Source organism: Carcharhinus amblyrhynchos, chromosome 14, assembly GCF_965287045.1.
Source record: "Carcharhinus amblyrhynchos chromosome 14, sCarAmb.v2.hapA, whole genome shotgun sequence".
NCBI classification, from domain to species: domain Eukaryota; kingdom Metazoa; phylum Chordata; class Chondrichthyes; order Carcharhiniformes; family Carcharhinidae; genus Carcharhinus; species Carcharhinus amblyrhynchos.
In genome coordinates this window covers 5886225-5910282 of record NC_137337.1, presented here as the reverse complement: position 1 = coordinate 5910282, position 24058 = coordinate 5886225, and the positions used below count along the sequence as shown (strand labels likewise).

The 24058-nt window shown below is 41.9% G+C and overlaps 1 protein-coding gene across 1 annotated transcript in view; it reads right to left on the bottom strand.

The window, feature by feature from the left end:
- ttc7b (tetratricopeptide repeat domain 7B) overlaps positions 1-24058 on the bottom strand; it is a 277583-nt gene that overhangs the window by 110676 nt on the left and 142849 nt on the right. Inside the window, exons 12-15 of the mRNA XM_080202203.1 lie at positions 21843-21960; positions 18675-18732; positions 14828-14900; positions 11545-11705 (exon numbers count right to left, since the gene is read on the bottom strand). Of these exons, the coding sequence (XP_080058329.1) occupies positions 11545-11705; positions 14828-14900; positions 18675-18732; positions 21843-21960 (410 nt within the window). The remainder of the gene's footprint in view (positions 1-11544; positions 11706-14827; positions 14901-18674; positions 18733-21842; positions 21961-24058) is intronic.

The window sequence follows — 24058 nt, the reverse complement described above, 5'->3', positions numbered from 1 at the left end:
GTTTAATTAATACTCAGATATCATAGAATCTGTTTGCACAGAAAACAAAATATTCAGCCCATTGTGCATCTGCCAGCTCTTTGAAAGCTATCTCATCGACTCCCATTAAAGTAATAAAGACACTCACATTGCTAGAGAGAGAGAGAGAGAGAGAGAGAGAGCGATGCCACTGAATTACCTCCAGTTTACCCAAATTTGCAATGATGACATGTAGTCAGTTGGTAGTACAAAACTTGCTGCAAAAAGAGGACATGTCGAAACTTTTCACCTTGTACTCACCAGATCACTTTACAAGGAAAGTAGTATAAGGCAAAAACAATTTACGCTGTATGAGAATTCTAATTGCTTAGCAGGTGGGTTCTGATTGGTAGAGGCATTACCTTGGAGAATGCCAGTTGATGATGACTGACAGATAACTGCCAAGCAGTGTTTGAAATTTGAACCAGGAAGCTTGACCTTGATTGGCCAAGACATTCCGCTGGGGAATGAATCAGCTAATGGCTGTCACTTATGGCATCTAGCTGAAACAGGCAAAATGTGTGTATCTATTATTTTATCTGGAAAGAATAGGGCCTGTGGATTAATATATGTAGCTACACTGTGACCCAGACTGGTGATCTTAAATTGATTGCTAGCGTAATTCTTCGCACGCTGAGAATTTTTTAGCAAATGTTGTCCAATCGTGGAATCAGATCTAATGCTGGACATTTTTTTTGAGTTTTGCAAGTATAGACTGGTTGGATACAGTCTGTACTTTGCCCATTGCGAACTGTGGCTGGGGCTTACTGTTTGATATAATTAGCCAGACTTGGGGATGTACAGCCTACATACCCAGCCTCACAATGGCACTGAAATTCATACACCACATTACTCATTTGCGTTATAGGCAGAATACCCTTTCGCTTGATGACAGTATCCTGTTAGAGGTGAATATCACTGGTGTTGCTACTGCATACTAACACTGTGAAACAGCTAACTTCACCTGTTGCTCAAAAGTTTGAGATTCCTTGCCCTTCCAGGGTAAACCGAGATAGATGGGGCACTTCTCAGGGCCAATAGTGACAACATTAGGCCAGTTAATGAGTTTGCATGATATATAGTTTGAAATGATCTGACCAGAGTAGCTATTATTCTACAGGATGTCTTTGATGTGTCCTACTTCAGCATCAAGCTTACATGATGAGCAAATTACTCAAGCCCCCTTTATAAGTTGCTGATGTGACTAGTCTTATAGCGTGTGGAACTGGAAGATTGCCATCGGCTATACTGGCCAGTGAAGGTAGGTTTGTGGTAGACCGTGGCAGAGAACACCTGATAGATTTCTCACCTAATATGTCAAGATTTTTAAAGCAATAATTACATTAAGATTTATAATTCCCTCCCAAAACCTCGCTATCTCTTTCCATTTTAAAGATGCTTCTTAAAACCTATTTCACTAACCGAGTTTTTTATCATCTACACCTATCAGACCTCTTAAGTAGATGCAAAGGCTCTCATGACACTACTTTGAAGAGGCGCAGGGAAGTTAACCCCAATGTTCTGAACATTGTTCACCTCTCAACCAACAATGCAACACCAAATTATCTGTGGATTTATTGCAGCGCTGCTTGTGGAAAGCCCCTACATGCAAATTGGTTGCCACACAGACAGTATCTACATCACAATAGCAATAACAGCTGGAAATACTCATAATAACAGAGTTGAAGTAGGAATGGTACAAATTGGTGCAGTTGATGTTGCCTACATGGACTTTAGCAAGGTCTTTGACAACGTACCACATGGTCGGTTATTGCATAAGGTTAAATCTCATGGGATCCAGGGTGAGGTAGCTAAATGGATACAAAATTGACTTGATGACAGAAGCCAAAGGGTGGTTGTAGAGGGTTGTTTTTCAAATTGGAGGCCTCAGGGATCAGTGCTGGATCCACTGTTATTTGTCATTTATATTAATGATTTGGATGACAATATAGGAGGCATGGTTAGTAAGTTTGCAGGTGACACCAAGATTGGTGGCATAGTGAACAGTGAAGAAAGTTATCTCAGATTGAAAAGGGATCTTGATCAATTGGGCCAGTGGGCTGATGAATGGCAGATAGAATTTAGTTTAGATAAATGTGAAGTGATGCATTCTGGCAGACTGAACCAGGAGAGGGCCTACTCAGTTAATGGGAGGGTGTTGGGGAGAGTTACAAAGAGATCTAGGGGTACATGTTCATAGCTCCTTGAAAGCGGAGTCACAGGTTGACAGAGTGGTGAAGAAGGCATTCAGCACGTTTGGTTTAATTGGTCAGAACACTGAATACAGGAGTTGGGACGTCTTGTTGAAGTTTACAAGACATTGGTAATGCCACACTTGGAATACTGTGTACAGCTCTGGTCACCCTATTATGAAAAGGATATTATTAAACTAGAAAGAGTGCAGAAAAGATTTACTAGGAGGCTACCAAGACTTGATGGTTTGAGTTATGAGAGAGGCTGGATAGAATTGGAGTTTTTTCTCTGGAGTGTAGAAGGTTGAGGGGTGATCTTAGAGGTCTATAGAATAATGAGGGGCACAGATTAGCTAGATAGTCAATATCTTTTCCCAAAGGTACGGGAGTCTAAAACTAGAGCGGATAGGTTTAAGGTGAGAAGGGAGAGATACAAAAGTGTCCAGAGGGACAATTTTTTCACAGAGGATGGTGAGTGCCCGGAACAAGTTGCCAGAGGTACTAGTAGAAGTGGATACAATTTTGTCTTTTAAAAAGCAATTAGACAGTTACATTGGTAAGATGAGTACAGAAGGATATGAGCCAAATGCGGGCAATTGGGAGTAGCTTCGGGGTTTTAAAAAAGGGCAGCATGGACAAGTTGGGCTAAAGAGCCTGTTTCCGTGGTGTAAACCTCTATAATTCTAAATTTATTATTTTTGTACCCTGGCTCAGCATGCTCACTTTTAAGTCAGAATGTTCTCACTCCTGAAACTAAACTTAAAAGCACTTTTGAACTTCTTGATATTGTGAAAGGTGCTAAATACTATTTTTTAAAAATATGACATGGCATTACAGATTCAAACCAAACCATAATGCAGCAGAACTATCAGGAGAAATTTATTCAAGGTCTAACAACATTGTAGCCCAAAGCAAGACTGTAACTGAGAAATCTCCACTGCTCAGCATTTGGGACTGCATGATTTGCAATGTGCCTTTCAGGCATGATATTAAATACGACAGTGTTAAGTATTAAATTAACACAGACGAGCTTCTTGAGTAACCCCAAAGGTACCCAATATGCTTTCCTGTTCCACAATTGAATCAGCTGTTACTTCTGCCAACCTGCAAAGCAGAAGCAGAATTCAATGTTTCTAGGGTCGAGTGTAAAGCAGCTGCTTCCCTGATTTCCTCCATCTCAAGTAACAATCACCGATCAACTCACAAAATACCGAAAGACTTGCCTGTGTGCGTGCATGTGTGCATATGAGTGCCTTTCATGATCACACCATGTCTTAAGGTATTGTGTAGCCAACTAACAACTTTAGAAGTGCCATCATTGCTGGTGTAGGAATGCAGGAAATGCAGTAACCAATTTCTGCAGAGTACTCCCACAAAGCACTGAAACAAATGGCCAGTTAATTGTTTTACTCAAGTTAGTTGTGATGAATATCTAGCTCATGGTTCATGTTAATATTTTAGAGGTAATCATTGTCCTTGGTAGGTCATTGTTGTGAAGGTAAGGTAATGAAAATGCTGGACTTCAGAGATTGCCAGAACAGTTAAAAGGTTACCTAGGTTTGTTTAATAGAGTTAGAAGTAAACTCACCATAGTCCCAGATGGCAACAGGCTGCTCTCCCCTTTGAAGGGGAGGGCTGACTGGTGGTGATTTAACCTGAGGGTTACCACAACTCAGGCAATGGGAAAGGTTGAGAAGGTGTGCAGGTGGGCTTACTTATCTCGAGAAATAAGAAAGGAAGGATATTTGTCTTCGACCTCAGTTTGAGGGTAGACCGGGGCAGGCCATCTCATCACAGAGATAGGTCTGACGTCAATTTATCTGTGTGTTTGCTGGGAAAGTGAGTATTCTGCAGCAGAAGAGGCTGAATGCTGAAAAGGTGTGAGACTGTTAGCAGGCTCCAGGCAGTTATTGCTCAGAGAAGTCCTGGGGAGCCAAGAATGTTGCTGATTCTGTGCAGGAGGTGTTTAGAAGCAGCACAGGGAGCCAATTACAGCTTGCGTACAGCCAGGAGACTGGAGTTTGGAGAGACCCAAGGATGGTGCCAGTGTAGTGAAGCAAAGTCTCTGACGTGGAACTTGAACTTTTAACTTTTCAACTCAGGTTTGACACTGCTACTTACTGAGCAAAGGCTGACATGTTAAATTTAAACATTTAAATGTAAGAAAAATGTTAGCTACGGAAGACTAAATTTCACAAAGATTTGTGACTTGGGTGGCAAATATTCTTCACATCATGATGGCACGTTATACAGACCATGAAGCTTCTCACTGAATTTGCAGTTCCTGTTCAGCTATCTAGTCTTAGCTAGAGTGACAATGGCAGATCAAAGTGAACATCCCTGGAATAGAGTAGTATGAATAAATAAATCAAACAAGGTTCTTAAACCCAACTTCCTCCAGTGTCTGTATTGAAAAGATACCTGCATTTAATTATGAAAATGAGTTCTCCTTATTTTGTTCTGGGCCAATTGTTAATTTTAAATCCAAGATCTGTAATTTTTTTGCTAACTGAAGGGAAATGGGGCAAAGAGGAGTACCTGGACTTAGATCAGCCTTGATTGCAATGGATGATTAGAACAGGCTCAAGATATTAATGGCCCACTCATGTTCTTTATGCTGATGATCCCATGATTAAATATTCTAAATATTCTATCTATAGTCATTAACCTGCGTGAAGATCAGGTGGGGGGTAGGGGAGAGGAGAGGTGGGGGGCGCAGGTGGGGCCTGCTGCAGACTGGGAGGATAAGATCATAAAACATAGGAGCAGAATTAGGCCACTCGACCCAACGAGTTTACTCTGCCATTCAATCATGGCTGATATTTCTCTCATCCCCATTCTCCTACTTTTTCCCATAACCCCTGATCCCCTTATTAATCAAGAATCCATCTACCTCTGTCTTAAAGACACTCAATGATTTAGCCTCCACAGCCTTCTGCGGCAAGGAGTCCCACAGATTCACCACTCTGTGGCTGAAGAAATTCCTCCTCATCCCTATTTTAAAGGATCGTCCCTTTAGCCTGAGGTTGTGCCCTCTGGTTCTAGCTTTTTCTACTCGTGGAAACAGACTCTCCACATCCACTTTATCCAGGCCTCGCAGCATCTTGTAAGTTTCAACAAAATCCCCCCTTATTCTTCTAAACTCCAACGAGTACAGACCCAGAGTCCTCAACCATTTCTCATACAACATGGATGTACATGTCCCATCCAATGGTACAGTACCTATGCTAGTATAAGTTGGCACCTTTGGCTGCAACTAGCGGTGTTCCACAGGGATCAGTTCTGGGATCTTTGTTGTTCGTAGTGTGTGAGTGTATATAATAATTTGGAGGAAGATATATCTGGTCTGATTAGTAAGTTTGCAGATGATACAAAAATTGGAGGAGTTGTGGATAGTGAAGAGGATTGTCAGAGCATACAGCAAGATATAGACCAGCTGTAGACTTGGGCAGGGAAATGACAGATGGAGTTTTATCAGGACAAATGTGAGGTAATGCATTTTGGAAGGTCCAATGCATGTAGTATTATACAGCAAATGGTAGAACCCTTAGGAGTACTGACAGGCAGAAAGATCTGAATATGTCTACCCATCACTGAAAGTGGCAACACAGGTGTATAAGGTAGTTAAGAAGGTATACAGCATGCTTGCCTTCGTCGGTCGGGGCGCTGAATATAAAAATTTGCAGGTAATGCTGCAGCTGTACAGAACCTTAGTTCAGCTTCATTTGGAACATTGTGTACAATTCTGGGCACCACTCTACCACAAGGATGTGGATGCTTTGGAAAAGTTACAGAAGAGGTTGACCAGGATGTTGCTTGATCTGGAGGGTATTAGCTACGAGGAGAGGTTGGATATACTCAATTTCTTCTCACTGGAAAATGGAGGTTGTGTGTGTGTGTGTGTGTGTGTGTGGGGGGGGGGGGGGGAGAGAGAGAGAGAGAGGAGGGAGGGAGGAGGGAGGGAGGGAGGGAGGAGGAGGAGGGTGGTGGTGGTGGTGACCTGATAGAGGCCTACAAGATTATGCGTGGCACGGGCAGAGTGGATAGTTAGATGCTCTCTCCTAGGGTAGAAAAGTCAAGCACTGGGACATAGGTTTAAGGTGTGTGGGGAAAAGTTTAGAGGAGATGTGTGAGGCAAGTTTTTACACAGACAGTGATGAATGTCTGTAACACGCTGCCCAGGGAAATGGTGAGAGCAGGTATGATAGCAGCATTTAAGGGGCATCTTGAAGAATACACGAATAGGATGGGAATAGGATACGGACATACAGTATGTGCATACGGTTTTAGTTTAGGCAGGCACCATGATCGGTGCAGGCTTGAAGGATCAAGAGGCTTGTTTCCTGTGCTGTACTGTTCTTTATGGCTGCTGTGCAGAATGGGGGAAGGGGGAATGAAAAATTACAAAGTACAGATAGATACCTTAGACTGGTTAAACATATATTTAGTGCAGTGGCAGGCTAAGGCTTATATTCAATGAAACTCTTGCACTGACAATATAATTGTGAAGGTGCTGAAGTATTTTAAGTAACTATAATTACAAGAATAAAAACAGGAATAAGGAAAAAAAATCGTCTTTGTGATTAGGAGCTGTGAATTCCTGTTATTCTACTCCTCCCACAACATTTGTCTCTTCACTCAAGTGGTCATTCTTAATGCGAGACTGCCCATTTGACCATTGGGTTTCATAGGACAGAGTCTGAGTCTGTCCTTGTGTGCACATTATTCAGAAGGTGCTAGAGCTCTGATCCTCCCCTTCTGCACTAGCCCTAACCACCCACACACAAACACACAGGAAATGTCCTAACCTTTGCAAAGGGAGTTGGTGCAATGCAACGATCTGCATTTGTATAGAGCTGCTAATGTAGGCTTTGACTGAAATGTAATCAGGCAAAAACTGACACTGAACCAAAGAAGAAGACATTAAGAGTGATTAAACATAAAGTAAAAGTAAAGTTTATTTATTGGTCATAAGTAGGCTTACATTCATGCTGTAATGAAGTTACTGTGAAAATCCCCTAGTCGCCACATTCCAGCTTCTGTTCGGGTACACAGAAAGAATTTAGCATGGCCAATACATTTAACCTGCATGCCTTTGGACTGTAAGAGGAAACTGGAGCACCTGAAGGAAACCCATACAGACATGGGGAGAACATGCAGACTGCGCACAGGCAGTGATCCAAGTTGGGAATTGAACCCAGGTACCTGGTGCTGTGAGGCAGCAATGCTAACTACTATGTGCCATCCCAACATTTGGTCTGAAGGATGACAGAGTGATAGAGGAGTGAAGTTAATGAAGGACAGCACAGTTTGTAACAAAACTTTTGTTTGTAACATGCTGTTTCATGCTACTCCTTAAAATGGAAGACAGCTGCAGGATCTTTCTGAGAACAAAGTTATACGATTGACCTGTGATTCGTATTTTGATCCACCGAACAGTATCACTTGAGAAAAACCACACAGGCATACACAGTTTCCAAGTTCACATGCAGTAAATACTAAGCCAGGCAATAGTTTCCGCAGTGGCTAAATGGAGTTCTGAGCTCTCCACTGAATTCTGTCAGGTGGGAAGTTTTCAATGATGTGAGCCAGGGTTCCTGCAATGCTGATTTGTTACACAAAGGCTTTGGCCAGTGGTAGGCTGAAGCCTGATGGGTGGGCTGTGGGATCAGTATTGAGGATGTGGTTTTTAATGAGGGTGTGTTGCTTTCATTCCTGATGCTACAGAGCTCTGCTGTTATTCCTTAGTCTTAGCCGTACAGGCTGATGTGATCGGAGGTGAGTAGCAGTAGGATTGGTAAAGTCCTTGTGTAGCAGCAGGCTTGGGTTGATGTAAACCTTCTCCAAGAGCTTTGCTGTTGCAATCTCCCTCCTTATGTGAGGGGTTGGGATGTTGCTCAGGACCGGCCAGGGGAGCTGAGTTGGTCGGAGGGTATCTGAGATGATACACATTTTTGTGTTGAGCTGGGTATCTACAGGGCTAGTACAGGATGAGTTGTACCACACTGGTGCACAATTCTCTGCAGTCAATGATGGCAAGAGTTAAGGTCCTTAAAGTTTGAGCATCAGCACTTCACAAAGAGTCAGCATGTTTGCCGAGGAGGTTGTTTCGTGTTTTGATCTTCGCTGCTATCTTGCTCAGATGTTTTCTGTATGTCGCTCTACTGCTTTCTGGGGATGAGTGTTCCACAAACTGACCCTCAGAGAAAGAAATTCTCCTTATCCCCTCATCTCAGTCTTAAAAGCAAGACTCCTCATTCATAAAGTGTGTCCCTGAGTTATAGACCGGAATTTTACCATGCTGCCCGCCACAGGAATCGGAATGGGCGAGGGACGGATCATGGAAAGGTCCACTGACCTCGGGCAGCATTTTATGGTTTTGGGACAGGCGAGGCCACAAAATCCTACGTGTCGTCTGCCCCAAGTGAAACATTCTCCAGGTATTCACCCTGTCCAATCCCCTTACAATCTCAGAAATTTCAATAAGATCAGCTCTCATTTTTCTAAACTCTGATTGTAAAAGCCCAACCTGTTTAACCGTTCATTACAGGACAAGTCCTTCAAAGCAGGAATGAATCGAGTCAACCTTCTCTGTATTGCTTCTACTGCAATAGCAGTAATTTTCAAATAAGGAGACCAAAACTGTAAATAATATTCCAGATGTGGTCTTACCAAGGTTCTGTACAGCTGCAGTAAAACTTTTCTACTTTTATATTCCACTGCCAACATTCTATTTGCCTTCCTAATCACTTGTTGTACCTGCATACAAACCTTCTGTGATTCATATACCAGAAAATGCAGATCCCTCTATTCTACAATCTCTCTCCATTCAAAAAATGCTTTTTCATTCTTCCTGCCAAAGTGGGCAAGTTTATTCCACTCCTAAATCTATGCCCTCTCACTTAACCGATTTATGTCCCTTTGCAGACTCCAGATATCCTTTGGACAACTTACTTCCCTATCAAACTCAGTGCCATCGGCAAACCTAGCCACCATGCATTCAGTCCCTTCATCCAAATCATTGATGTAGGTGGTAAATAGTTGAGACGCCTGCACAGATCCATGTGATACCCCACTGGCTACAGCTTGCCAACCTGAAAAGGAACCATTTATCCCTACTCTCTATTTTCAGTTAGCTAACCAATCCTTTATCATGCTAATCCGGTACTCCCTACACCGTGCGCACTTATCTTGTGTAGTAATCCTTGATGTGGCACCTTATTAAATGCCTTTTGGAAACCCAAGTATACCACTTCTACAGGTTTCCCGTATCCACCTTATTTGTTATTTCTTCAAAAAACTAATATACTCATTATACATCATTTCCCTTTCACAATAATCATCTAACATTAATGGCCTCTAGTTTTGCTCCCTCTCACAAATATCAACTCCATGCCTGCTCCATCAAAACCCTCTATAATTTTAAACACCTTTAATAAGTCATCAATGAGCCCTCTCTTTTCAAGAGAATAGGGTCACAGCCTATTCATCCAATCCTGATTATGTACAACCTTTCATTCTGGTATCACCTTTGTAATTCCTTAAATGCACCCTTTCTAACGTGTCTGTATGCTCTTATCCCATACAGAACCTGTGTTTTCTTACTGCCCATGATCAATGTGTTTCATATATGAAGGATGTATGTTTTCTTACCCTCAGAGATACTGCCCAATTTAAATATTCCAGCAGCAAGCCTTTTGTGAATTTAAAAGCAGGAAAAGTTTATAATGCAATGTCCCACTCATTCTAATTATCCACATCATCACTCGCACAAATATTAGGTACAGGTGAGGGAAAAATAGCGCAATTACAATGCACAATTGTCTCAGTCTCTCTTTCAAGGCAGACCTTAGTTTCTTGGATGAATTGGTGATTTAGTTGAAGTGAAGGGCCTTATACACAGAGAATTTTCAATTAGCTGTGAAGCATCTTGTAGGTGATTTTTTAGGAAATTGGTGAACTTGAAGTTGGAGAAAGTTGGGAAGAGTCCTTCTCCCACCACCAAGGCATGATTGTTTATTAAACTGACTGCTTAGTTTGTACGTAGCTGGTTCAATGGCTGTCTGACGAATTTCTCTACAAAACAGCTTCTTGTTGTTTTAAAAGCAGGCAACAACCATGGCTGTCTCACCATGTGACCTGTTACAAATCCAAAGTCCTTTTCCAAGTAAGGTGGGTGGCCAGATCAATTATGCTTTCTGTTTGAGACAGCTGGTGTTTTTGATCTGAATGGCCCATTCAATTAGGAATTACTCTTTTGAATTAGTTTTAGGAAAAGGCATTGATCAATCTGGGAAGTTCCTTTTGTTCCCTCTCGAGAAGTCTGCTGATCCTAGGGCAGCCATCGTTTTGCAGCCTTTTTAGTTTTCAAGAATTCAAGTATTGACATGAAGTTCATGACATACTGGAAATGACACTTCTTAAATAGTGATCAGAATTGTGTCAGCTCACCAAGTTTCGATACAAGTTTTGAATAGCTGCTCTGCTTTGCAATTCTAGTCTTCTAGAAATCAGTCCGAATGCTTGCTTTGGTTTTTTTTTAAATTGGCCATATTAACCTTGCCCATTACTTTCAGTGATTTGTGTATCTATACTTTACCTCATTACCATATTTAGGATAGACTTGCATTCCAAACAATATATTGCAATTGGGTCTTTCTCTATATATGCCGTATCTGTGAAACCTACCTCTCCACTGACCTGATGAAGGAGCAGCGCTCTGAAAGCTCGTGATTCCAAATAAACCTATTGAACTTTAACCTGGTGTTGTGAGACTTCTTGCTGTGCCCACCCCAGTCCAACGCCAGCATCTCCACATCATGCCTATTTAGGATGTCATTTTCCAAGTCATGTGATCTCCTCATCTTCCTTACCAAAATGTAGATAGTTTCTACATTATAATTTTTTTGCCAATTACGTTGCCATTCTGCCAATTTATTAATGATCCCTTGTACTTTGTACTAGTCCTCTTTAGCATTGACTAAGACCCCTAATTTGATCATACACAATGTTAGAAATTATATTCTTGGTTCCAAAGCCTCAATTGTTAATATAAATTGTAATCAGGGCATGGAGGAGGATTTCAGCATGAGGCGATTGTGGAGTTGAGGTGACGCAGAGACAGGTAATGGATGCCACAGAAGGGCAAGTAGGCGGTCTTGACGATGGACGACATGGTGTCGGAAGCTTAGCTCAGGGCCAACCAGGTCGACAAAGTTGTGAATGGTCTGGTTTAGCTTCAAGGAATGCCCTTTGCTTCTGCAACATCAGAGTTGCTGCAAAGCTTATTAATTCCCCTTTAGTATTTTAAAACTAAAAATGCTTAGGTACTCACATGAAGTGTTCAGGGTATTCACTCAGCGCCATGTCGATAATATTGACAGCATCGTGATAGTGCTTCTGGGCTGACAGTAACAATGCCAGTAGGTGCAGAGAGTTCACATCGTCTCCCTGCAGTTGCAGAGCTTGCCGGACATAACCCAGTGCTTCTGGGATCTGGAAACAATAAATCGGCATCACTCACATTGAATATGGCAACAAACCACAATGAAATCCCCTGAAAGCATTACACTCATTTCACTGCTGCTATCGGTCTCTCAGTATTATTGGCAAACACTGAATCCCTCACTCCTTGTGCTCAGCGAAGCAATTTAAGAAGGGGTCACCTCGCACGAGTTTGTGGAAACAGGTCAGATAAAAAAACAGACCTGCGATATTTGGTGAGCTTTTCAATGTCATCGATATGTGTCCCCCAATTTATATGGAAAATAGTACGAATGAGAGATACTCTTTAATGTTTCAGTAAAATAAGTGCCCAGCTAATCGCCTGCAGTTCCACCATCATTTGGCTCATGATTTCTTTTTAATCAAAGGCATGACCCCAGCTGCTTAACTGGAGTCTCTTGGACACCTTCCCTATTGGTGTGTCTGAGTACCAGAAAGGTCAGGAACAAGAGACTCTGATTGTTACACATTCCAGTTCCAAATTGCCCCGAAAAGCTGTTGATAATTAAGAGGTAACAAGGTTGGCAATGGTTATGTTTCTGGACTAGAAATCCAGCGTCCTAACCTAATGATAGGGAACAAGGTACCCCAACAACTGAGAAACTTAAAACCAATAAATCAGGATTAAAAAGATATTATCATTAATGATGACCATGTGAATATCAATTTGTTGGAAAAAGCCATTGGGTTCAGTAATGTTCTTCACAGACTGTAATTTACAGACCTTACCCAACCTGGCCTACACATCACTTCAGATACACAACAACGTGGTTGATTTTTAACTGTCCTCGGAAATGACTTAGCAAGCTACGCAGCAGTACAAAATGATGATGACAGAGTGTAATGAATGTGGGAGTATCCTGACTACACTGACTTCAAGAAGGTGATTCACAATCCTTCTCAAGGACAATTAGGACATCATATCCTATGGATGAGTTTTTAAAAACATCATGAGAAACATTCCCTGCGTGGGAAACTGAAGTGCATGCCCCTTTAAATTCTCTGCAGGGCTTAAACACATGCAGAAACTTAAACGGACCATTTGTGCACAGTCTGTGCTGGGACCTATGGACTACTGCATAGTTTACAGGGAGCTGTGATCATTAAGGTCTCCTTATTTGAGAAAGGATATACTGGCGTTGGGGGGAGGAGATTCACTAGGTTGATTCCAGAATTGAGGGGGTTGGTTTATGAGGAGAGACTGAGTAGATTGGGGCTATAATCATTGGAGTTCAGAGGGATGAGGGGAGATCTTACAGAGGTATAGAAGATTATGAAGGAAATAGATAAGATAGAAGCAAGAAAAGTCGTTTCCATTGGCGGGTGAAACTAGAACTAGGGGGCATGGCCCCAAAATAAGAGGAAGCAGATTTAGGACTGAGTTGAGGAGGAACTTCTTCATACAAAGGGTTGTGAATCTGTGGAATTCCTGCCCAGTGAAGCAGTTGAGGCTATCTCACTGAATGTTTTTAAGGCAAGGATGGATAAATTTTTGAACAGTAAAGGAATTACGATGAGCGGGCGGGTAAGTGGAGCTGAGTCCACAAAATGATCAGCCGTGATCTTACTGAATGGCAGAGCAGGCTCAAGGGGCCAGATGACCTAGTTCTTATTTGGGTTAGAATAGATGGTTGGTCAGACTGGGTGAGGAGAGCAGATTCCCATTCGGCATGACACCAGTGAATCAGTGGGTTCTTTGCAGCAATTTTGACAATGTTCACAGTAACAAATCAACAGTCACTACAATAGGGCTGGAACTTGTGATCTTTGGTAGCCCCTTGTCTCACCTGCTACACTCCACCTGGATGTGGATGCTGGTGTTGGACTGGGGTAAACACAGCAAGAAATCTCACAACACCAGGTTAAAGTCCAGCAGGCTTATTTGATAGCAAAAGCCACTAGCTTTCGGAGCGCTGCTCCTTTGTCAGGCAAGTGGGAGTTCTGTTTACAAACGGGGCATATAAAGAGACAAACTCAATTTACAAAATAATGGTTGGAATGTGAGTCTTTACAGGTAATCAAGTCTTAAAGGTACAGACAATGTGAGTGGAGAGAGCGTTAAGCACAGGTTAAGGAGATGTGTATTGTCTCCAGGCAGGACAGTTAGTGAGATTTTGCAAGCCCAGGCAAGTCGTGGGGGTTACAGACAGTGCGACATGAACCCAAGATCCTAGTTGAGGCCGTCCTCACGTGTGCAGAACTTGGCTATCAGTCTCTGCTCAGCGATTCTGCATTGTCGTGTCGTGAAGGCTGCCTTGGAAAACGCTTAGCCGAAGATCAGAGGCCGAATGCCTGTCAGCGCTGAAGTGTTCCCCAACAGGAAGAGAACACTCTTGCCTGGTGATTGTCGAGTGGTGTTCATTCATTGGTTGTCATAGCATCTGCATGGTCTCCCCAAAGTACCATGCCTTGGGACATCCTTTTCTGCAGCGTATCAGGTAGACAATGTTGGCCGAGTTGCAAGAGTATGTACCGTGTACCTGGTGGATGGTGTTCTCACCAAGGCCATTCCCACACCCCCCACTTCTTGCCTTCAAACAATCGCATAACCTCGAACAGACCACTGCCTGCAGCAAACTACCCAGCCTTCAGAACAGTGACCATGACACCACACAACCCTGCCATAGCAACCTCTGCAAGGCGTGCCGTATCATCGACACGGATGTCATCATCTCACGTGAGAACACCAACCATTCTCTGTAACCCCCATAACTTGCCTGAGCTTGCAAAATTTCACAAATTGTCCTGTCTGGAGACAATACATGTCCTTAACCTGTGCTCAACGCTCTTTCCACTCAAATTGTCTGTATGTTTAAGACTTGATTACCTGTGAAGACTCACATTCCAACCATTATTTTATAAATTGAGTTTGTGTCTTTATATGCCCTGTTTGTGAACAGAACTCCCACTTACCCGACGAAGGAGCAGCACTCCGAAAGCTAGTGGCTTTTGCTACCAAATAAACCTGTTGGACTTTAACCTGGTGTTGTGAGACTTCTTACTATACTCTACCTAGCACATTCCTTCAGTAATTTGTTCTCTAAACTGCAAAACAAAAGATCACAATTCACTGAACATGTTAAACAAAGCAACGTGTAGTGTCAAGTACTTACCTGCCTTGATATGGCAAGCTGAAGAGCCAGATAGAAAGCAGCTTGGTGATCAGTGGGACATAACCCATGAGCTCTGCAGTGAGAAAGTGACAGAGAAGGCAACATTCAGTGTAAAGGTTTGCTTTTGTCTGAAAAATACTCGAGGTTAAAATCCTTTTCCTGATAGCTTTTGCCAAAAAAAATGAATAGCAATGGGAGTAAGCCATGCTGCCCTTTGAGCCTGCTTCTTCTATTCACAGCTGATCTGCAATCTCAGTTCTATTTTCCTGTTTAATCCATATCATCACTTAATTCCCCTGGGAATTAATTCAAAAATATAACACTCTCAGCCTTGAATATACTGGACTATGATTCCGGAGGCCCTGAGTTGAGAATGACAAAGATTCAAAATCTTCTAATGAAAGGAATTCCTCCTGATCTCAGTCTTAAGTGTCCGGCCCCTTATCTGGTCTCGATACTCCCTTGTTGGGGAATTGTTAGCGGGGGGGAAGAGGCCTCATCATCTAGCTTGTCAAGCCTTCTCAGAACACTGAGCATCTCTCATTCTTCTAAGCTCTAGAGATATAGGTGCATTCTGCTCAATCTCTCTCCAAGGAGTAACCACCTAGTCCTTTGTTGCACCCCCTCTAAGGCAAGTGTATGCTTCCTAGACAGAGAGATCAAAACTCCCCAAAGTCCACTATGATTTTAGCAAAATGTATTCAATCTTAGCAAGTGTAACTCCTTTATTCAAAAAACTGGACAGTTAGTGTAACATCCGTCACAGGGAAAATGTTAGAAAGCTTATTATTAAAGATGTTAAAGTAGGATATGTAGATAAATTCAGTAACATTTGCTGTGGATAAAGAGGAACTGGTGGGTGTTCTGTACTTGGACTTCCAGAGGGCATTTGCTAAGGTACCACATCAAAGGCTATTATGGAAGCTAAAAGCTCACGGTATAGGAGGTTACATATTGGCATGGATAGAAGATTAGCTAGTGAACAGGAAACAGCAATTTAGCATAAATGAGTCATTTTTTGATGGCAAAATTTAAGGACTAATCTGCCATAGGGATCAATGCTGGGGCCTCAACATTTTACGATTTAGAAGGTAAAGTTTATTTATTAGTCTCATGTACATTAACAATGCAAAGAAGTGAAAATCTGTGAAATACTATGATTTATATATATGACTTGGATGAAAGAATCAAAAGTATGGTTGCTAAATTTGCTGATGAAAATAAGTTGTAAAAATAAGGAGGCTAAAAAGATATACATATATGTAGGTTCAGTAAGTGAACAAAAATCTGGCAAATTGAGTATCATGAAACGATGCATTTTGGCAGGGAGAGTAAAAAAGCATATTACCTAAATTGTGAGAAATTTCAAAGCTTTGAGATGCCGAGGGGTCTGGGTGTTCAAGAGCATGAATTGCAAAAGTTTAGTGTGCAGAGACAGGAAGTAATTAGGAACGCTAAAAGAATGTTATAGTTTATTGCGAGTGGAATTTAATAGATAGATATGTCTCTGTTAGTTACACAGGGCATTGGTGAGGCCACGTCTAGAGTACTGTGTACAGTACTGGTCTCCTTCTTTAAGGAAGGATGTCAATACACTGGAAGCAGTTCTGAGAAGGTTCACTCAATTAATACCTGGAATGGGTGAGTAAGAGTTTGGATCTACTGCAGTTCAGAAGAGTAAGGAGGAACCTGATTGAAACATATAAGGTCCCGAGGGATCGCGACAGGGTTGGTACACAATCTCAGACTTCTGTATATTTTTCCAATGGAAGAAGGTGGAAGAGAATATGCCTGGATTGTGTGGGGTCCTTGATAATGCTGACTGCTTTTCCGAGTCAATGGGAAGTGTAGACGAAGTCAGTGGATGGGAGGCTGATTTGCATGGTGGACTGGGCTAGTAAAGGAAAGGATGTTTCCCCATGTCGGAGAACCTAGAGCTGGGGTCACTGTTTAAAAATAAGGGTTCATTTCAGACAGAGATGAGGAGAGTTTTTTCTCTTAAAGGGTAGTGAGATTTTGGAACTCTTTCCCTCAAAAGGCAGTGGAAGCAAAGTCTTTGAATATTTTTAAGACAGAGTTTGATAAATTCTTGATAAGCAAGGGGTAAAAGTTTATCCGAGCTTGATGGGAATGTGGGGTTGAGTTTACAATCAGGTCGGCCAAGATCTTATTGAATGGCAGAGCAGGCTCGAGGGGCCGAGTGGCCTATTCCTGCTCCTAATTTGTATGGTTGTCTATAAAGGAATGACATTTATTTTCACTACTCTCTTCCCTTTCACACACCTGTCGAAGCTCTTACAATTTGCCTTTATATTTCTTGCTAGTTTACTCTCATTCCATTTTCGCCCTCCAACTATATTATGTCCATCCTTTCTCAAATATTCCTCAGGCTCACTAATCTTTTAATCTAATATTCCTTCAACTTCTTTCGTTAGCCACAGATGGATCACTTTTCCAGTTAGTTAACTTGTCAATGGAAACATTTTGAGAATTGAAATATTTATTTAATTACTAAGCACCATACATTTTATCTAATTTCCCAATCTGCCTCAGTCAAGTTGCATCTCATGTATACATAAATGGCTTTATTGAATGCTTTACTTGCCCAGTCCATCATGCAAACCAGCCTCCCATCCACTGACTCAGTCTACACTTCCCGCTGCCTCGGAAAAGAAGCCGGCATTATTAAGCACCCCACGCAACCCAGACATACTCTCTTCCACCTGCTTCCATTGGAAAAAAATACGAAAATCTGAAATCACGTACCAATGTGACTTCCTGCTGCCATCAGACTTTTGAATGGGACCTACCTTATATTAAGTTGATCTTTCTCTACACCCTAGCTATGACTGTAACACTACGTTCTGCACCCTTCCCCTTTCTTCTCTATGTACGGTGTGCTTCGTCTGTATAGTACATAAGAAACAATACTTTTCACTGTAGACTAATATATGTGACAATAATAAATCAAATCACTGGGGAGGTGATGGCCTAATGGTATTGTTGCTAGACTATTAATCCAAAAATTCAGCTAATGTTCTGGGGACCTGGGTTCAAATCCCACCATGGCAGCTGGTGAAATTTAAATTCAATAAAAAAAAATCTGGAATTTTGAATCCATTGATGACCATGAAACCATTATCGACTGTCGGAAAAACCCATCTGGTTCACTAATGTCCTTTGGGGAAGGAAATCTGCCGTCCTTACCCGGCCTGGCCTACAGAGCTACAGCAACGTGGTTGACTCTTAATTGCCTTCCAGTTAACTAGGGGTGGGTAATACTTGCTGGCTAGCCAGCAACACCCATGTCCTATGAATGAATTAAAAAAAATCAAAAATATCTCCCCATCGTTAGGGTGGAATAAAGTCTGTAAGCCGTATGCTGTGGTTTCCTGGAGGTGCCACGAATAGTTAAGGGAAGTTCAGACACAACTTTGCTCTGCAGCTGGCTGTACATCAAAGAGGATTGCTCCATTTTCTTACTGCTCACGTCCCTCATATGGTGAGCACATGAAGACCTGAAGAAAGAATATCATTTCCACTCCTGTGCTTCCATGCTTGGTGATGCTCTTTTTGCCACACCTACTATCAGACACCTGCACAAACATGTGCTCCTATTAATCCTAAAAATAGCTCTCATATTGCCAGCGATTTGCTCGCGTGCAATTTGTAGTCGGAAATGGTGCTTGTTCACCACTGGAGAGCTCAGGGAAAAGCTGTGTGCCAGTGAAGCCTGCAAGTAAAATATCACATCCATTTCCATTGTCATGGCAACGCTAAGAATTTATCTTTTCCCTTTCCTGACAAAGAGGCTTATTTACTTTGGGTTTTTAAAACATACACGCACCTCTGAAACGCTCGGAGGGCTTTTTTCTGCAGGTCCTCTTGCATTCCCCTCAACGTTGCTTTAGAAAGAAAAATTAATCGGTTATTCATAAAATAAGCACAGACCAGGAATTGATGGGCGAAATGCTGGAAATACTCAGTGGGTCAGGCAGCAACACGTTCTGAGGAAAGGTCACTCACCTGAAATGTTCTCGCTATACAGATGCTGCCACATGTGCCGAGCATTTCCCAGGTTTTCTGTTTTTATTGCAGTGTTTTGGCATCCACAATATTTTGCTTTTGTATTTGCTGGATGAAAGGTTTATCAGGTGAACAGTTGAGTGATTAGGCTGGGATGTCAAAGAGACCTTGGGGATTGCAGTGCACCAACTGAGGACATTTTTACCATGCTTGCATTGATTGGGTGGGCAGTGGGGAGGTGAAGGGGTTGGGAGGAGAAAGTCTATACTTTGATAATCCTCATAAATTATCCTGGCATCACCAGGAATTAAAGTGTACGTTTCTGGACACTGCTGTGAGAAATCTTTGAGAAAATCAGAGGGGTGTAAAAAATGAAGTTAATTTTATTTATTAGTCACAAGTAGGCTTACATTTACACTGCAATGAAGTTACTGTGAAAATCTCCTGGTCGCCACAATCTGGGGCCTGTTCGGGTTACACTGAGGGAGAATTTAGCATGGCCAATGCACATAACCAGAACATCTTTTGGACCGAGGGAGGAAACTGGAGCACCCGGAGGAAACCCATGCAGACATGGGGAGAACATGCAGACTCCACACGGACAGTGACCCGAGCCAGAAATCGAACATGGATCCCTGGTGCTGTGAGGCAGCATCCACTACCACTGTGCCACACCATGATGGAAATATTGGAGATAAGTACAAGAAGGCCCTGCGACTGACAGTCAAGAATAATTCAACTGAGTAACGCAGAGATTGTTCACTTTCTGATTGACGTGGGAAGGCTGCAAGTCACTAAGATACTGTGCCGGTTGACTGAGGAGCAGTTTTAGATTGCAGATCATGTGATGAAATCTCTAGCAATACATCCAACCTGAGCTGGCAATCCTCTACTTGTGACTGCAAGATGTAGACCATGGACTGCAAGAATTTGAAGGCGGGGGTGGGGTGGTGGTTCAAGAGGTAAAGCCTTCAGGGCGTGGAGGTGAAGGGGTGGGAAATGCAAGATTCAGAACTTGCCGGGTTTAGCATGGATATAACATTTGGAATGGCAGGATGTGTGTCTGAGAGACTAAAGAGACAGAGGAGGTCAAGACCGATGTCTACTGGAACAGGTGAATGAGACGTCAAGTCTGACACTAATAGCGAAACCTCACGGGCTTGGTGAACTTGAGACATCACATGAATGGAATGTATATAAATATCCACAAAATGTATGAACAATATGCAGCTATGTGTAGCCTGAATTTTTCAGAGTAACTTGGGCCTCAAGCTTTTCTTCAATTGTAAATTCCACAATAGTGAGAGTGAAGAAGCTGGGGCTGAGAGGAGATTTAAAGCATTTAAAAATAAGGGTTTAGAGTAAATAAAAACAAATTGTTTCCAGGTGGTTAGTAACCAAAGGGCACGGATGTAAGGCCATTGGCAAAAGAACCAGAGACAACCTGAGGGGGAAAAATAATTCATCTAGTAGTTAGGATTTGGACCTACTGCCTGATACTGATTCATTGGAACAGGAGACTTACAAAGAAGCTTCTGTCATTTAACATGGTTACAGTTGATTTGTGGCCTAACTCCATACACTCACCTTTGCTCCAGGGCCCTTAATACCTTAACAAGTACCTATCAATCTCAGATTTAAAATTAATAACTGATTGAGCATCAACTACCTTTTGTGAGAAACAGTTCTTAACTTTTACCACCTTTTGTCTGGAGAGGAGTTTCCTAATTGTACTCCTGAAAGCTATGTCCTTGAGTCCTCAATTCCCCAAACAAGGAAAATTGTCATCGACTTGACATTCTCCTTAATGTCCAGAAAACTTCAATCAAATCACCCCATAATGTTCTAATTTCCAGGGAATCTGACTCCAATTTGTGTATTCAATCCCTGGAATTTAACCCTTAGAATCTGGATATCATTCTGGTAAATATACACTGCACTTTCTCCAAGACCACTATTATTTTTGTACAGTGTGCTGCCCAGAACTGAACTACAATATCCAGATATGGTCTAATCAGGGCTTTGTAAAGCTGGACATCACTTCTAATCTCTTGATAGTCTGGTCCTTTAGATAAAAATGCCAGCATTCCATTAGCCTTTTTGATTTTTGTTTGTATCTCTTCATGCCATTTTAATGAACTATGTATATGGATCCAGAAATCCCTTTGGAGTTGCACTGCTTCGAGCCTTTTATCATTCAGAAAGTACTCTGTTCTATCCTTTTTAGGTCCAAAGTGGATGACCTCACACTCATGAATACTGAAATCCATTGTTCACAGTTTTCCTCATTCATTTAATTATTAATATCTCTATTATGTTCCCTTTTACATTAGTCACAATCCTGACCATCTCTGTGTCATCAGCAGACTTGCAAGCGCAGCTCTCTATCCTGCCATCTAAGTTGTGAACAAATATAGTGAGGCCCCAAAATTCAATAGTAGCCTTTAAAAGGCAATTGAATAATTTTTTAAAGGAGAAAAAGAAGGCAGTGATATGGCAAAAGAGTGAGGGAGTGGAACTCCTCTTTGAAAGAGCTGTCGATGGGCCAAATAGCTCTGTCTGCACAGTACTATTCTAGGATATTATGTGGACACAATTGAGATATCATTTTAAAAGTTGAATGTTGTTGGTCCATTAAATATGAAAGAAGGAACTTCAACCCTTTCCTTATGTTCCAAGTTGGTTTGATATATGGGTATGGTGAAAGCTGGGATGTAAATGATAAATTAAGAATCCAAGGTGAAGGGTTAAAGGCCACAGAGTAGGACACCACCCAGTCAATAAAATGGAGGATTGCTGGCACCAAGTTTGGATGTTGAATGGCGATAGGTTGTAGGAAAAGCAGAGGCAGAGGGCTTTGTGACTTTGCAGCCCTGGGAAAGAATGAGTTAGAGTTGCAATTTCATCACAATGAGAATACAAGATGGGGGATCGCACGATAGTGTTACACCATACTGCTAGGTTTTGTGGCTTTCTACGGTGCTCTTACCATCTGTGGCCTGGAGACTGTAGGTTAAGCCAAGAGCTAAGAAGCCTTTGGCTCGAAACTCAGGTTCTTTCTCACTCATCTCAGTCACCATCTTGGCAAATTGCTCGCCCTCTCCCAACTGAAACAAAAATAAAGACAAGGTTATGTTTAAAAAAATCGCTAATCCAATTTCTCAGATCCATTCTTACCGCTCTGAATTGATTTATATTGTCAAATGTATTAGTATAATGAAAAGTTTTGATCCTTGCGTGCCATTCATAGAGAAGGAAAGGACAGAGTGCAGAATGTAGTGTTACACTCATAATTAGGATGCAGAGAAAGATCAACTTAATATAAGGTATTAAGTTCAAAAGTCTGACGGCGGCAGAGAAGAAGCTGTTCTTGAGTTGGTTGGTACGTGACCTCAGACTTTCGTATCTTTTTTCCAATGGAAGAAGGTGGAAGAGAGAGTGTCCGGGGTGCATGGCGTCCTTAATTATGCTAGCTGCTATTCTGAGGCAGCGGTAAGTGTAGAGTGTCAATGGTTGGGAAGCTGGTTTGAGTGATGGACTGGGCTTCATTCACAACCCTTTGTACTTTCTTGCGGTCTTGGACAGAGCAGGAGCCATACCAAGCTGTGATACAACCAGAAAGAATGCTTTCTATGGTGCATCTGTAGAAGTTGGAGAGTCATAGTGGACATGCCGAATTTCCTTAGTCTTCTGACAAAGTGGTGGACGTTCTTAACAATTGTGTCAGCATGGAAGGACCAGAACAGGTTGTTGATGACGTGGACACCTAAAAGCTTGATGTTCTCGATCATTTCTACTTCATCCCCATTGATGTAGACAGGGAAAGGTCCTCCACTACGCTTCCTGAAGTCGATGACAATCTCCTTCATTTTGTTGACATTGAGAGAGAGATTATTGTCATCGCATCAGCTCACCAGATTCTTTATCTCTTTCCTGTACCCCGGCTTTTCATTGTTTGAGATCCAACCCACTATGGTGGTGTCATCAGCAAACTTGAAAATCAAGTCGGATGGGAATTTGGCCACACAATCATAGGTGTGTAACTTTCCCCAAGTTAATTATTCTTACTCTGGATTATTCCTTGCCCCATTCCATTGTCAACTTAAACCTTATGGTACAATGATCACTGGTCCCCTAAATGTTGTCTGATTGACACTTGATCCTCTTGGCCCACCTCATTCCCAAGAATCAGGGGCAGCAGTGCCTCCTTTCCCAATGGACTGGAGACATATTGCTGCAGAAAATCTTCCTGAACATGTCCTAGGAACCTTTGCCCCCCACCTCTGCTCTTTGCACTATTACTATCCCAGTCTACATTTGGATAATTAAAGCCCCATTGTAACTATTCTATAATTCTTGCACCACTTTGCAAATTCCTTACAAATTTATTTCTCTACATTAAGATTGCTAAATCACAATTCAGTACCCTATGGGTATAAAATTCAACACTAATCTCTTCACTGAGCTGGCCACCTGGTCAATATTAGGTGCTGCAATCAATTTGTCAAAGTATATTTGAATTATTTTCCCCACTAATTTCTCTTCATACCCATTCCCTGTCAGTATGAGGCAATGCTGCACTGTTTGAGATGCTGTCTTTCAGTTGAGACATTTGACACAGCCTCTGTCTTCTCTGTGAGGTAAATGCAAAATATTCCAATGGTAATATGTCAAACTAGAGCAAGAGAATTTTCCCTGGTGCCCTGGTCAATACTGAGTCTTCAACCAACATCATTAAAATAGATTACTCATTCGTAATCACATTGCTGTTTGTGGGACATTGCAATGTTAGTAATTGCATGAAGCACTTCAGGAGTATTAATAATTACAACAAAGAATACTAATTTTAAAACAAATTGCATTCACATAGCTCCTCTCAAGACATCAGGATGTCCCAATGAACTTTAAAGCTAATGGAGTACTTTTTAAGCATAATCATTGTCGCAAGATGGCAAAGACTGCAGCCAATTTGCATAGTGAGAGGTCCCACAAACAGTAAGTTCCTATAGTGCTGAAATCTTTGGGGGAAACTTGTAAAACGGTCATATTGACTCGAAACATTAGCTCCATCTCTCTACAGGCATAGCCAGGCTGCTGAGTTTATCCAGCAGTTTCAGTTTTTAGTTAAAACTTTCAGCATTTGCAATATTTTACTTTTATTTGAACCCAGTGATTCAGTGATGCTACCGCTGTGACATAGCAAAT